Below are 13,589 nucleotides of genomic sequence, written 5' to 3' on the forward strand. Positions count from 1 at the left end.
AAATAATCAACAGAAGCAAATAATAAATAGCTGTGCCCTGGCAGCAGCCTGGCTGACCTCACTCCCTCCAGGGGCAGGGGAGCAGCTCTGGGGTGGGAATGGATGAGCCTTGGCAGTTGTTTTGGGAGATGCCTTGGCTGCTGCAGGACTTGTGTGATGCTGGAATTGACGTGGTTCCCACTTGCATGGGGAGGAGGCAGAGAAGGGGCTGGGCACTGGTGTGCATTGCTGCCTGCAATGGCAAGGGGAGCACCGGGGCTCTGCCCAGGGCATCTGCTGGGCTCCAGAGGCTGATGCAAACACTGGTCCTCCGTAGATTAAACAATGGGATATTGTGACCTCCCCACCCGCCCTTCAGCTGCTCTGCCCCGCAGCGCTGGTGGCTCGCATGGACCCATCTCACCGACGGCTGAAAAGGCACAGGAAACTGCAGGTGTGAAGGTGCACAGGGTCATGCTCCTGGCCACCACCTCTGACCAGCCTGGGGCAGCCTCGATGGTGGTTTTGTGTCCAGCCTTTTCGTGCTGGTCCCTCTGGCAGGAGGGCAGGAGTCCCTCTCCCATCACCGGCTGCCGGCGGCGCTGGAGCTCGGCACAGGATGCGAACGATTACTGCTGTTTTCAGCCTCTTTGGCAGCATCGCTCCTCCGTAACAATTCCCAGCCTTTTAGCTGTTGATGGCTTACCTATTACTCTGGCACTGCGTTAGGATAACATCCAGATACATCTGAAGAATAGAATTTATTTACTCTTTTCCCTGAAAAGCTTTTAGTATGATACAGCTGTGGTGCTTTCACTTAGGCAGCCATTATTGCCGGGGTGTTTTTCCTGGTAGAATTAAATTTTCCTGAAGATGAAAAAAAACTCCTCCTCAGGATATGCAGCTCCAAACCACTATATTTTAATATTTTATTTCCCTGTCCTTCTTTGGGAAGGGCCCATCCCCTCTTTGGAAAACTATTGGAACCAGCCGGTTGAGTCTGAGCGGTGCTAGGTGTGAGCTGCACGGTGTACACAGAGCTCTCCCCATGAGCTGTAGCTTCCCCACATCCAACTGGGTGTTCCAGGTGCTGCAGCCTGCAATTCCAACAGCATCTGTAATTGACAGTCTCAAAACTTCCACTGGCATCAGTCAGCAACCGTCAGGGCTGAGCTGGTGGGAGCATTCCTGGAGGGATCACTCCTGCTGGGAGCACTCCTGGGTGGGATCACTCCTGGGTGGGAGCATTCCAGGAAGGATCACTCCTGGAGGGATCACTCCTGCTGGGAGCTCTCCTGGGTGGGAGCACTCCTGCACGGGTGTCCCCGTGGGCTCCCGTTGCTCTGCTTGAGGCAGGAAGGACACGGCTGCTGCTGGGGGTTCATCTCGCTGCATGCTGGTGTGGAACTGCCAGACTGGGAATCCCAAGGGGGTGGGAAGGGAAGGTGTGTGATGGCTGCTGCCAGCAAGGTGCAATGGATTGCACATCTCAGAGAGTTTTCTGTCCTACAGAGATTGCATGTGCATTGGCATTTCATGTAGCTGAGCACTGGTATGGGGCAAGCAAAAAACAGTGGAAAGTGAGTGAACTGGCATCGAAGGGGCTTGAACTCCTGTGTTGAAGGGAAATCTGGACTGGAACAGGCTAGCTTGAACATCCTCAGCAAGAGGAGGCAGGCCTCAGCCCTGCCTGCCTGTGAGTCCTTATTCCAGCTCTTTGCTGTGACTGTGACTAATCCAGTCATTAAATCCAGTAGACAACGCTAAGAGATTCCAGTGAATAGAATCATGGCACTTCTGTAGGGAATGGTAGTGAGACTTGGTCAAAATAATTTTGGCAGCAGAGGGGTTAGAAATACACATTTCCTGCCTTTTTCACAACCTGTTCCATGGTTGGCCACTGACCAACAATAAATCTTGCACTAAAATTGGAGAGATTGGGCCAAATTTATCCCTGGTCAAACAATGTCACACTGAATACACATCTCCATCCACAGAGCTGAGGCTCCTTTGCACAGCCAAAGCCAAGTGGTGCTGAGGGCTGTTTGTGACACCTGAGGAGGTGTGTGCTGACACATACCTGAGTGCTCCCAGCCTTGCAGGAGCTCCCCAGGCAGAGGAGCCAGCACGCCCCAGTCCATCCCACAGCTGCTGCTGAGGAGGGTGCTGGGGAAGGGCAGTCCCCGTCAGGAAGCACACCAGGCACTGCTCCATCAGGAGCCCCACAGCACTAACCTGAGCCTATCCAACTTGTGTGAGAGCTGTGCAGGAAAGGGATTTGGGAATAAAGCAGCAGCCACATCCCAGAGGAGATCCACTTGAGGAAAGAACAGAAGAAAGCAAGATTTAGCATTAGGATCATAATTTCAGATTACATTGTGCAAGTATCAACAGTCTATACTCATGAGAGCCTTGGGGAACACAATGCTGCAGCAGCTCTCCCAGCTAGCCTGATCAGTGAGGGCTGGTTTTAATTGCAGCTGAATGGATCTAACCTTGTGATGTCTGTTCACAAAGCATTGCCAGCTTAATATAGGTTCCATAGATGCTTCTGCTAAAAGACTTTAATGGATCAGCTTAGTACTCTGCTCCATGATTATAGCATTCCTACCCACCTATCATGCCTAAGCCAGATGGTCCCAGTGAAATCAGAGCATATTTATATTTTTGTCTGCTACTCAGCCACCTGCCCACCGATTTTGTTGCATAGTGGTAGGAGGAGAGGAGACTTCCTGGGTGCAATTTGCCCCCCCGCCCCTTTCCCTAGCCCCGGGATCTGCCCCACCTCTAAAAGACCCCGGAGGAGCCCCATCTCTCCCGGGCTCGGGGTGCCAAGGAGGTTTGCCCGGCCGTCTGGAGGGCAGCCACACTCCTGGACAGCAGCTGGCACAGAGACAGCTGCTTCCCCGGGTGCTGGGGATGTTTCCAGTTCCACTGGTGATGAGAGCCATTAAGAAGGTACAAGTACTAAAGAGATCTTGAGCGATGCCTATAAAACCTTTGAATCCTTGACAGAATCAATAGCAGGTTCTCAGGAGCAACTTCTTATCCAGGCCAATTTAAGCACATGCCAATGAGCCGTTAAAGATTTTGCATTTTGTGGAGACGCGAAGCCCTTTCATTGGGATTGTTGGACTCTAGGCGATATTGTGAGAAATCACATTAGGAACAGCCCGTGCTCCGAAGGACTCTCCTCGGTGCCTGGGGCTGCAGCGGTGCTCCTGGGGGCAGCCGGGCAGCGAGGGGCGGGAGCCGGGCTGCGGAGCCGAGCCCAGCACGGCTGCGTGGCATCACCGACCCTGCCGGGGCCAGGGGGCTCAGGGAGGGAGCAGGGCGCTGTCCCCATGAGATGGAGCTCCCGGGGCGGCAGTGAGCTGCAGCCGAGCTGCCGTGCTGCCCGAGCCGTGCGGGCAGGGCAGCTGCGGAGGGGATCCGCGCCCGGCCCGCAGCCCCGCCGGGCGCTGCCCCTGCCCCTGCCGCCCCTCGGGTACCTCTGCTTCTGACTCGCATTCCAGTTCGGCATCTCGGTTGCCACGGCAACTCCAAGCTGCCATTCTGTGATCGGCTCAGCTCGCACTTAGTCAACACGCGTTAGCACCTGCGTTGGTATGGCAACCTGCACCGCGCTGCGCACGGACGGACGGACGGACGGACGGACGGACGGCTCCAGGCAGCCCTGGACGCGCTGGGGAAGGGCTGGCCCTACCGAGGGACACTGCCAAGCCCCAGCTGCTTCTTGTTCTCTGGCTGCACTGGGGTCCGGGCTGCCCCCACCCCGGCTGTGGCATCCTGGGCTCCCACATCCCGCACGCCTGGGGAGAAACTCAGCAGGGACACGGCACAGAGCGAGGTCGTGTCCTTGCAATCCCAAACTGCCCCTCATAAGCGTCTTCTGCATGGACACAGAATGGCTTCGGAAACTCTGGGGAGGGGGAAAGCTCCTTCTTTGGGAGAGGGAAACCAACGGTATAGGCAGCCACTAATTTGGGGCTACAAGCCTTGCAAAAGCAGAACACAAGTCACAGAGAGGGGTGGTTCACCCCCTTCTCCCAGCCACCAGATTCCTAACCATTAAACTCTTCCAGTGAGTCTCCTGAGGATAGTTTATGTTCCTTAGGCCCCCAGTCTGAACTGGACCCGCTTTTCTGAAAGGGCTTTATACTTTGTGTGTAGTATTTTTTAACAGGCATATGTGAGCTGTTTGAATTAGAGCAATGTGAATCTATTAGGCAGCGACAGATGCAAGTTTTGTGTCTCTTATTAGAAGGGATTGGCTTCTGAGGTTTAGTGATGTGCAAAGGATTGGACTTTGGAGAGATTAAAATTATTTTCAGCGTTAAGCACAATATTTCTGAGCTAATGCACTCACTCTTGAATATAGATTCACAGACTGAAAAGATTATAAAACATTAAACCTATGTAAATTCAGCTGTAAATTTATGTTTGAACAAATTCAACAAGAGATTTGACTCGGGGGCTTATAGCAAATGGGTTCTGCTTTTAATGCGTACTGCGGGCTCAGTTGCAATGCCGCTCTCCCCTTGAAAGTCCCACGCCTGCTGAATTACTGGCAGGTCACAGCTGACAGCTCAAGCAATTATACTGGAATGTGTTAATAATAAAAAGAAAAAGGATTCATGTTTGTCTTTTCAGAAGACAAAAGCAGCTGTTTGCTCCACCCCAAGGAGCAGCAGAGAGGAGCTCTGTGGGCAGGTGACACTTGCAGCACCTGGCCATTTCCTCTTTCCATGGCAGCTGTGCAAATCCTTGTCCTCCTCTGTGATTCCCCAAGCCCTGGGAGTTGCTGTGAAGTTTTTTCTCTTGTTGAGAACATGAAAATACAGTTAACAAAGACTCCTTTTGAGTGGGATTGCAGGAAACCTGCAGCATGGTGAGCAAGCTGCCTACACAGAGATAAATGACAGCTGTGACTGAAGGAATAAACAAGATAATCTGGATTTAAATAAACCACAAGGGGATTTTGGCAACATGCAAATTCGCAAATTTATAAAATGTATCCTTTGAAATAAAGAGCTTGTTTGAAGCCAGCAGTTAAGAGCAATTACTACAGCACATTTTCCCAATGAGGGCCTCTGCTCCGAGCCAGGGCAGGAGCCAGCTGCCCTGCCTGTGCCCACAGTGCCTGGGCACCTTCCGTGCACAGGGCAGAAACCTGAAGGAGTGAGAGCAGCAAGCCCCTGTGCAGCTCAGGGGTGCTGGGGATGCACAGAGCAGGCTGTGCCTCCTCAGCCTCTGGGCACAGCACTGGGGAGTGAGCAGGAAGAGAGAAATATCAAAAGCCCAAGCAAGTACTCAATAATATATATTGGATCATCTGCTTGGAGGACAAGGTAATTCCTGGGCCCAAGGCCAGCGTGACAGTTTAGTTTTGGCATTGCACAGTGCAGTGATGCTGCACCAACAAGCACAAAGGGACGAGGCTCGTCCCATAAGGGAGAAGAGGGTTTGTTCATGCCTGTGTCAGCAGAGTTGCCAGTGGGTTGTGGTCACTGCTCCCCTCTTTCAGTGATGAAGAGGGAAAAGGTGCAGGTGGGGAGACACCAGTGGCAGAGCCATGAGTAGACATGTCCCGTTCCAGCACTTCACCTCCTGCGGTGCCCTGTGCAGGTGTGTCAGGGGCAGCCACTCCCTGGCTGTCATCTTCAGCAACCAGACTGGCCTCAAATGGGCACAAACACTGCAGGGAAAGCCAAAATGTGTTCCAGAGGGAGCACAGCCCCATGCTGTAAGCTGCTCTGCATCAGCCGTGCAGGAGAGCGATGCGGAGCGTTGCACACACAGAGCTGGTTAGAATTCCACCAGCACACAGGCAATTAGGGCAGAGCACATGGCAGCAGCTCTGTGAAGGTTAACTGCTCTGAGGAGCATTCCTGCCGTGCCGAGGCTCGGCTGCTCCAGCTTTAACACCCTTGTAATTCCCAGCAGCGGGAGCGGCCGTGCTGTGTGCCACTCTCTGTTTGGCAGCAGGTTTTGCGTGCCAGGGCTGCACACAGGGCACCCGACCCTGGGGCTGCAGGCTCCAGCCTCCTTCACTGCACAGTGCAGCTCGGCTCCTGCCCCAGAAGGGCAGCACGTGGGGAGGGATTCTGAAGCACAGCAGAGTAAAGCCTTTCTGTGTGTATGTCCCAGAGCCACAGTTGTTCTGGGCTCTGCAGGGCCAGGGTGTCTTGAGGACACACTGTGGCTTCCAGCTTTATGCTTAAAACTGTACAGCAAATGCTGAATCTGCTTCTCCTCCACTTTTCCTTGATCACTGCTTCCCCATTTTCTCTCCTCAGGGCCAGCCCATCCATCTATTTGTCTTATTGAGCATAGAATTAAACACAGTCCTTAAATGTGGCAACACTTCCAGATTATTAGCTCTGCAATTTCTTGACTCCCGTTTATTATGGTAACATCATCTGAAGGGGCAGTTGTAATTAACATGTTTCTCCATGCTTCTTTTATAAACGCCCAGTGTGTTTGTTTTATACAAACCAAACCAAATGTCCTGGGGCACCTGGTGCTGCTGTGAGGAAGGGACACCGTTGTGGCTGTTGTCCTTGCTGCAGGTGGATCCCCATCCTCCCTAGCAGCTGACAGCCATGGGGTGTGAGAGTGGGCATGGAGCAGCACTGCTGGTGGCACCTCCCACTCCTCCAGCCCCTGCAGGACAGCAGTGGGCACCCAAGGGCTCATCTCTGATCTCACTGTGGGTCTAGCTGTGATGTGCATAGCCATAAAAGCAGCTTCATTCCCACAGGGCTGTTAAATCTGGGTACTGGATTCCCCAGGGAAGCAGGTCTGTAATTCTGCAGGATCTGCAGTCCCCAAGTGTTCCTATCCCTCTTATTTTTTTTCTTTTTTTTTTTTTTTCTTAAAGGAATAAATAACTCAAGGTCCATAATTCAGACTAATCCTTGCTCTCTTCATGTCACTGCTGCTCAAGTGGCTGATGCAAGGCATGCATGAAGGACCAGAGTGCTCTAGACTGAAGACAGGCTTGCAGGCACCTTGCCAGTGGGACCTGATGCCACAGGGATGGGCTTCCCTATGCAGCCTGGCCACCAGCATGCTGGCCCTGAGACAGGGAGTCCTGCAGCCCTGCAGCTGCATTGCTGCTCAGACAGACACTGTTCAACAGGAAAGGTTCTGCAACAGGACAGGGGCAGCCACAGGAACAATGCTGAGGACGCTGGCAGCCCTGTGGCCACACCAAACCCACCCTCACTCTTGCCTTGGCAGGAAACCCCAGATCACCCCTGTTCGCAGCAGAACAAGCCTGGTGGGCTGGATGGCACCAGCAGTGAATGCACAAATTACAGAGTCATCAAAGCCAGTTGATGCCTTTAACAGTCAAATACGAGGTGACACTGACAGGCACATCTAGCAGGCTGTGCCTATCTTCTCCTTCTGCTCCAGGCTTCAGCTGTGTTATTCCTGAAATGGGTCTTCCTGGGGCCCAGCAGTTTGACGTCAGCATTACTGTGGCTGTTGCTGCCCAAGGTGCTCTCACAGAGCCATTTCGAGCCTGTTCACGTTATTTCCTCACCATATGTTTTTACTGAAAATAGTTGCAGTACAAAGGGATAATCCTGCAAGGCCACGGGCATCGCCACCCTCCATGTCTGACACGGGAGATCTGCCCAGTGCCGTGAGTGCTTTCCCGGGGCAGCGACCCCAGTCCTGTCCTTGGCACTGGGGCAGGGCTGGGGCTGCCCATGGCCAGGGCCACAGTGCAGCTGGTCCCTGGCTGTGCCACAGCCTCCAGCCCCGGTGACATCTGGCAGCACAACAGGTGTGACCGAGGCTGTGACGCTCCTGCAGGGGACATCTTGTGGGTGCCTTCCAATTCAGCTTATTTTGTGATTCTGTGATCACTTAAAACCCTCTGGCTGGCTATGATAATCCTTAACTGGTGGCACTGGGACAAGAATTTACCTCTTCATTTTCTTAGACATAACTGCTATCTCACTGCAGTTTCATTTTACAATATGGTAATATGCTATCCAGGAAAATCTTGCTACATGCTAATTTATCCAGTAGGCAAATTCCTTTTGGCTAATAAAAGTGCTTGCACAGGAAGCTCAAAACCCAGCAGCAATTAATTATTGACAGAGCATGTGAATTAGAGATAAAAGAAAAGTCATTCTTTCTCACATACAAGGTAGTAAATAAATTTAATTATTGTACTAGAAGCAAGGGATCTTATTCTGTATTAAGTTTTATTAGCTGAGACATTTAAAGGCATGTCATCATAACAAAAAGGTCCTGTGTAATCCAAACTGCGCCGCTCCGTACACGGCTCTGGAGTGAATAGGCTTAATTGAGCAAATGGGAGCAGATGGCTTCTGAACAGGCAGGTATTGTGCAGGTTTAGTGTCAATTAGCTTTGGTCTACACATGCCTGTGGCAAATTGTCTGCATAATGTGTCACCAAGGCTGACTTTACATTTTGTGTGCCCACCGTGGCCAGGGGCTGAGAAAGACTCGGGTCTGGGGTCCCAGAGGAGTGACAGCATCTCTCCTCCTGCATGTCCCATCAGCACCTGCACGAGGTGCCCACCCCTGCCTGGCTCCTCGCTAACCACCTCCTCTGCTCTGCACAGGAACGTGATGCCCAAGACGCTGGAGGGACAGATCACCATGGAGAAGACCCCCAGCTACTTCGTGACCAACGAGGCCCCGCGGCGCATCCACTCCATGGCCAAGGACACCAAGCTGATCGTGGTGGTGCGCAACCCCGTCACCCGCGCCATCTCGGACTACACGCAGACCCTCTCCAAAAAGCCAGAGATCCCCACCTTCGAGGTGCTGGCCTTCAAGAACCGGACTCTGGGGCTGATTGATGCCTCCTGGAGTGCTATCCGCATTGGGATTTATGCCCTACACTTGGAAAACTGGCTCCAGTACTTCCCCCTCTCCCAGATCCTGTTTGTCAGCGGTGAGAGGCTCATCACTGACCCAGCTGGGGAAATGGCCAAGGTCCAGGACTTCTTAGGCCTCAAGAGGATTGTGACAGAGAAGCATTTTTATTTTAATAAAACAAAGGGGTTTCCTTGCCTAAAGAAGCCAGAGGATAGCAGTGCTCCCCGGTGTTTGGGCAAGTCCAAGGGTCGAACTCACCCCAAAATAGACCCTGACGTCATCCACAGACTGCGGAAGTTTTACAAACCCTTCAATGTCATGTTTTACCAAATGACAGGCCAAGATTTCCAGTGGGAGGAGGAAGAAAGTGATAAGTAGAACCATAAAATCAGGAAAAAAATATTTTTTGTTTTTGGGATGTGAATCATCATTTGAGACCCAAAACTCTCTTGGGGCCGGAGGCTCAGCCCTGTGTGTTACAGGCTCTTGTGTTGTCAGGGCTGCAGCAGAAGTCGCCCCACACGTGCAGTTCTGGAACTGTAGTGGCCTGTCGCCTCGGGCTGCACTCGGGCTCTTCCCAGGGCTGCACTGGGGGCCGGGGCAGGCGGGAGGAGGAGGAGGCAGGGGGAGCACGGCTCCTCAGGGTGATGGGGCACTTTGTGTCGACATTTCGCTGCTGCTTGTCCCCCTTGCAGCCAGGCAGGCAGGTCCAGGCCTCCTGCCATGGCAAGCTGGGCAAGAGGGTGGCTCCCAAAACCCAGCAGTGGGACAAACCCATCGATTTGATTTCTCCTGCCCTGCACTTTAGTTTTGCCCAAACAGCAGCATCAGACCTGGTAAATTCAGGCCTTGTGCACTCACATGCAACTGGTCTGTGTGTGGAAGGAATAAAGCCAGTTATGCTGCAAAGGAACTATGTACAGGAACTTCATTTGCACCAAACGTTTCAATTACTACTTGCACTAAAACTAGAATTTACCAAGTGCCACAGACACCTGGTCTCAGTTCTCCTCTGACTGATGGGTGCAATTCCACTGTTGGAAGAGAGTTGTTCCTTCTTTGCTGAGATGCTCAGTGAGATCAGAACTGGGGTTCCCGCAGGTCTCCACCCTCCTGGAAGCTGAAAGAACACTCCAGGCTCCCCAGGAGTGAGCCAGGTTCCCACTGCCAGCCAGGCTGCCAAGGCACAGTGTGGTGCCACACGTGTCCACACAGCACTTCCTGGCCAGGCTGTGCCATGCCTGCTCCATGGTTTGGAGCCAGTGGGGATGAGGGGGTGGTTGCAGGTGGAGGCCTGGGGCAGTCAGGACCCCTGGCACTGCCACTCGTTTGCACCTTGGAAATGCAATCCCTACTGCTTGCTGTGGACAGCTGGGGTGGCAGAACAGGGAAGCAGCCTTCATCTTACTTCAGAATTACAAAGGAGCAATTAATTCCCAGGGTAAGCACTGCTTAGTGCACAAAACCTGTGCTTTCTAGTGGAAATGACCAAGTCACCCAAATTTGCAAAGCCCCATAGAAACAATAGAACAAACCTGTATCCCCACTCGATTCCCCAGTGTCAGGAGAGCTGTTTGCTGGGCCCAGCAGACAAGAGCAGAGCTTTCACACAACTGCACAATTCCACCTCCACTGCTGTGGGAAACAGGCAGAGGGGGAGCAAAGGTGAAGGGCAGAGCTGCTGAAATGGTCCTCGCTTGGCGATTTCTCAGGGCACTCAGATACTGCTGGCAGCTCCCTTTGGTCTGACGAGGGCTAAGACTACCTCCAGCTTGGGGTGTAGCCACATGAGAGCCCCCTCGCATTGGGCAGGTCCCCAGCAGAGGTGCAGGAAGGGGTTGTGCGGGAGGACCAGGACTCAGTTCTGGGTGAAGTGAAAGAACTCCCTACAGCTCCAGCTAAGCAGATGAAATCTGGTTGCATTTGTTGGGTGACAAGCTGACCCTGCTCAGGGTTTCAGGGCCTGTCCTGTGGCTCACTGTGCCATGGAATGGTGCCTGTGCCTTGGACTGGATGAGAAGAGCTGAAGCCATTTGGACCATTTACTACATGGCCCATGCTGGAGGGACACTACAAGGTCTCTGCTGACATCACGCCAGTTCTCATCAGCCTGGTCAGATTTAAAAACAGCTCCTGACATAGCACAGTTTTCAGAAACCCACAAACTCCCAAATTACTACAGGAAGATTGGAAGTATATAACAAGAATTATCTTATGGTGTTTTACATGTTATTAAAACATCAGAACAGGCCCTACATGAGACCTGTTGTTGCATAATTTGGTGTGAGGTGCTGAGTGGAGGACAAGGGGCTCCAGGCCCAGTGTTCCCCTCAGCAGAGGGATGTCTGGGAGTCTCTGCACCCCCAGTGTGGTGCAGGGCTGATGCTGGGACTGGCTCTGGCTCAGCTCCGGGGGATGGAGGCTCCTGGCTGGGCTGGGGACACGCTGCGCCTGCCCCCCACACTCACCCCGTCATTTCTGCCATATATTCAGAGGTTTATTTTTTTATACCAGATGCCATCTCCAGCTCGGCAGGAGCTGATGGGTGCCCAGTGGGAGAGGAGACCCTGCTCCTCTGCCCTGAGTGCCTGCTCCATGCACACCAACCACTCAGCATGGTGGGACAGGACACTCCAGCCCCACAGCCCTGTCCCAGGTGCAGCTGTGGTGCCGCCAGCACTGCAGTGCTGGCAGGGAGCAGGGGCATGCCAGTCACGCTGGGCTGGGGGCATGGGCACTGGGGTGGGCTGGGGGGTGGTGTCATTTCATTTTGTTCTTTGGAAATGCACCCCACGTATGCCCCACTGCAGCTGGGGCTGGATGGGGGGATTATTTTCTATCTGGCTATAGAGAGGCCTGCCAAATGAAAGTCAGGTTAATAAAACTTTTTAAAAAAAAAATCTATTCAAATGTCAGCATTAGAATACACAGGAAATTGAATTTTGTATTTGGTTTCAATTAGCAAAGCATAAATTATATTTAATTTTATACACAGACTGAGTGATTCATTGTTCTGGAAAAGCTGGTACTTTCTGGTTCAGAGACTGGAAATGGAGAGTGGGTCTGTTCTGAATCTTACTTGCTGTGCTGTCACTGCCTCCCCAGTGCGTCTCTGTCCGTCAGTGTCTGTACCTGAACGATGTGACTGTCCTGAACTGAACCCTGGAACCCCCAGCACTAAACAATAAATCATTGTAGCAGCTGCATTTCTTGGCTCCATTTCTCTTGGCCCCCAGCAGCACCAGCACCCCACGGCAGGAGCTGCAGCAGGACAGCGCTGGCCGGGACCTGCCAGCCCAGCTGGCTGCTGTGACTTGCCCCACGGGCTGTGGCCCCACGGCCAAAAGCGTTGGGCAAGGCACGGGATCAGAGTGAGGACCAGCGCCAGAACTGCCAGGGCCAGCCTGCAAGTCCAGGTGTGGGGGAGAGCATTCCTCCCTGACCTCAGTTTGGGCTGCACCTCCCAGGGCCACAGAGAGCAAACCCCCGAGCAATACCTGCGAGATTTCACTTGCTGCTGATTAAGGATAAATCAGTGAAATAAAAGAGAGGAATGAGAGAGGGCCAGCTGCCAGGGTAAGAAATATGGAGGAAAATTTTATAATCTTATTTTGTGTGCACAATTTCCTGCTTGTTTGAAAAAAGGTTATTTCACGGCATGGTCCTATTGTGTCATCTGATAAAAGCCACAGAAAAACTTTTATCGACAAAATTAGGAAGTAGTGAACTATAAAATTGCTAATTATTTTCTAGTAAATTTACTTTTAAATAACTTTAGACACCAATTACAGGCACCATTAAGCACCATTAACACTGGGTATATTTACCAAACAAGGATGGAATACTTATTCAAATCAAGATAATTTTGGTGTAGATTCTGCTGTTTGGAAAGCAGCCCCCTCTCACCAGATATTTAAAAAGTCGTCAGAAGATCAGTTACACTTCAGGTTCTTAATCTTTGAGTGCTGGTGTGCTGCAATTCAACCCTTGAAGGAAACACCTGTGAACAAGTGCTAATGTCCCACCGTGAAGCCACTCTCACATCCAGGATCCAGCTGGCTCTTGCAATGCCTCCATCCGAGCAGGGTTAACCCCTCGGCATGCCCGGCCCCAGGCCCATGAGCCCCTGGTGTGCTGTGCTGTGGCGCTGCCTCCGGCTCTGGGCTCCCCGGCTCTGGGCTCCCCGGCTCTGGGCTCCCCAGCTCTGGGGTCACCACTGCCCCCCAAAATGCCGCAGCCCAGCCTGGGCCCTCGGCGCCTGCCCGGCCAGCGCGGTGCCGCTCCCGTGCCAGACACTGCCCAGGATGAAGATGAACAATGGCGCTCTCCTCGTAATTGGAGGTTGCCAAGCAGCTGTCAGGGAGCTGGCTGCAAAGCTGCTACCTGCTCCCACTTTCCTGCTGTCATCTTTGACATCCTCATTATTTATTAACTGCCCGGTATCCAACAGGCTGCCGCTGATGCAGAGATGCTCAGATTATGCAGGTTCGATATGCTGCCTGCCTCCAAGGTCACGTCCTCCAGGATGTCTTGCAAACCAGATTGAAGAGGTACCAGCAAAGATGCAACATGTTCTGTATTGCTGATGCCAGATCTCAAACAGAGCCCTTTGAATAAGGATGACTTACTACATAGCATCATAGAATAATGGAATTGTTTAGGTTGGAAAAGGTCTCTAAGACCATTAAGTCTAACCATTGCCCCGGCACTGCAGAGACCACTGCTAAGCAATATCCCCAAGT

At 52.5% G+C, this 13,589-nt stretch overlaps 1 protein-coding gene across 1 annotated transcript in view; it reads left to right on the top strand.

Annotated features, from left to right (window-relative positions):
• HS3ST4 (heparan sulfate-glucosamine 3-sulfotransferase 4) overlaps positions 1-12,053 on the top strand; it is a 54,147-nt gene extending 42,094 nt beyond the window's left edge. The window contains exon 2 of the mRNA XM_021543844.2: positions 8,589-12,053. Coding sequence (XP_021399519.1) covers positions 8,589-9,225 — 637 coding nt within the window. The 3' untranslated portion in view covers positions 9,226-12,053. The remainder of the gene's footprint in view (positions 1-8,588) is intronic.
• The last annotated feature ends 1,536 nt before the right edge of the window (positions 12,054-13,589 follow it).

The sequence above is a fragment of the Lonchura striata genome, chromosome 16 (genome assembly GCF_046129695.1).
Source record: "Lonchura striata isolate bLonStr1 chromosome 16, bLonStr1.mat, whole genome shotgun sequence".
Lineage (NCBI taxonomy): Eukaryota > Metazoa > Chordata > Aves > Passeriformes > Estrildidae > Lonchura > Lonchura striata.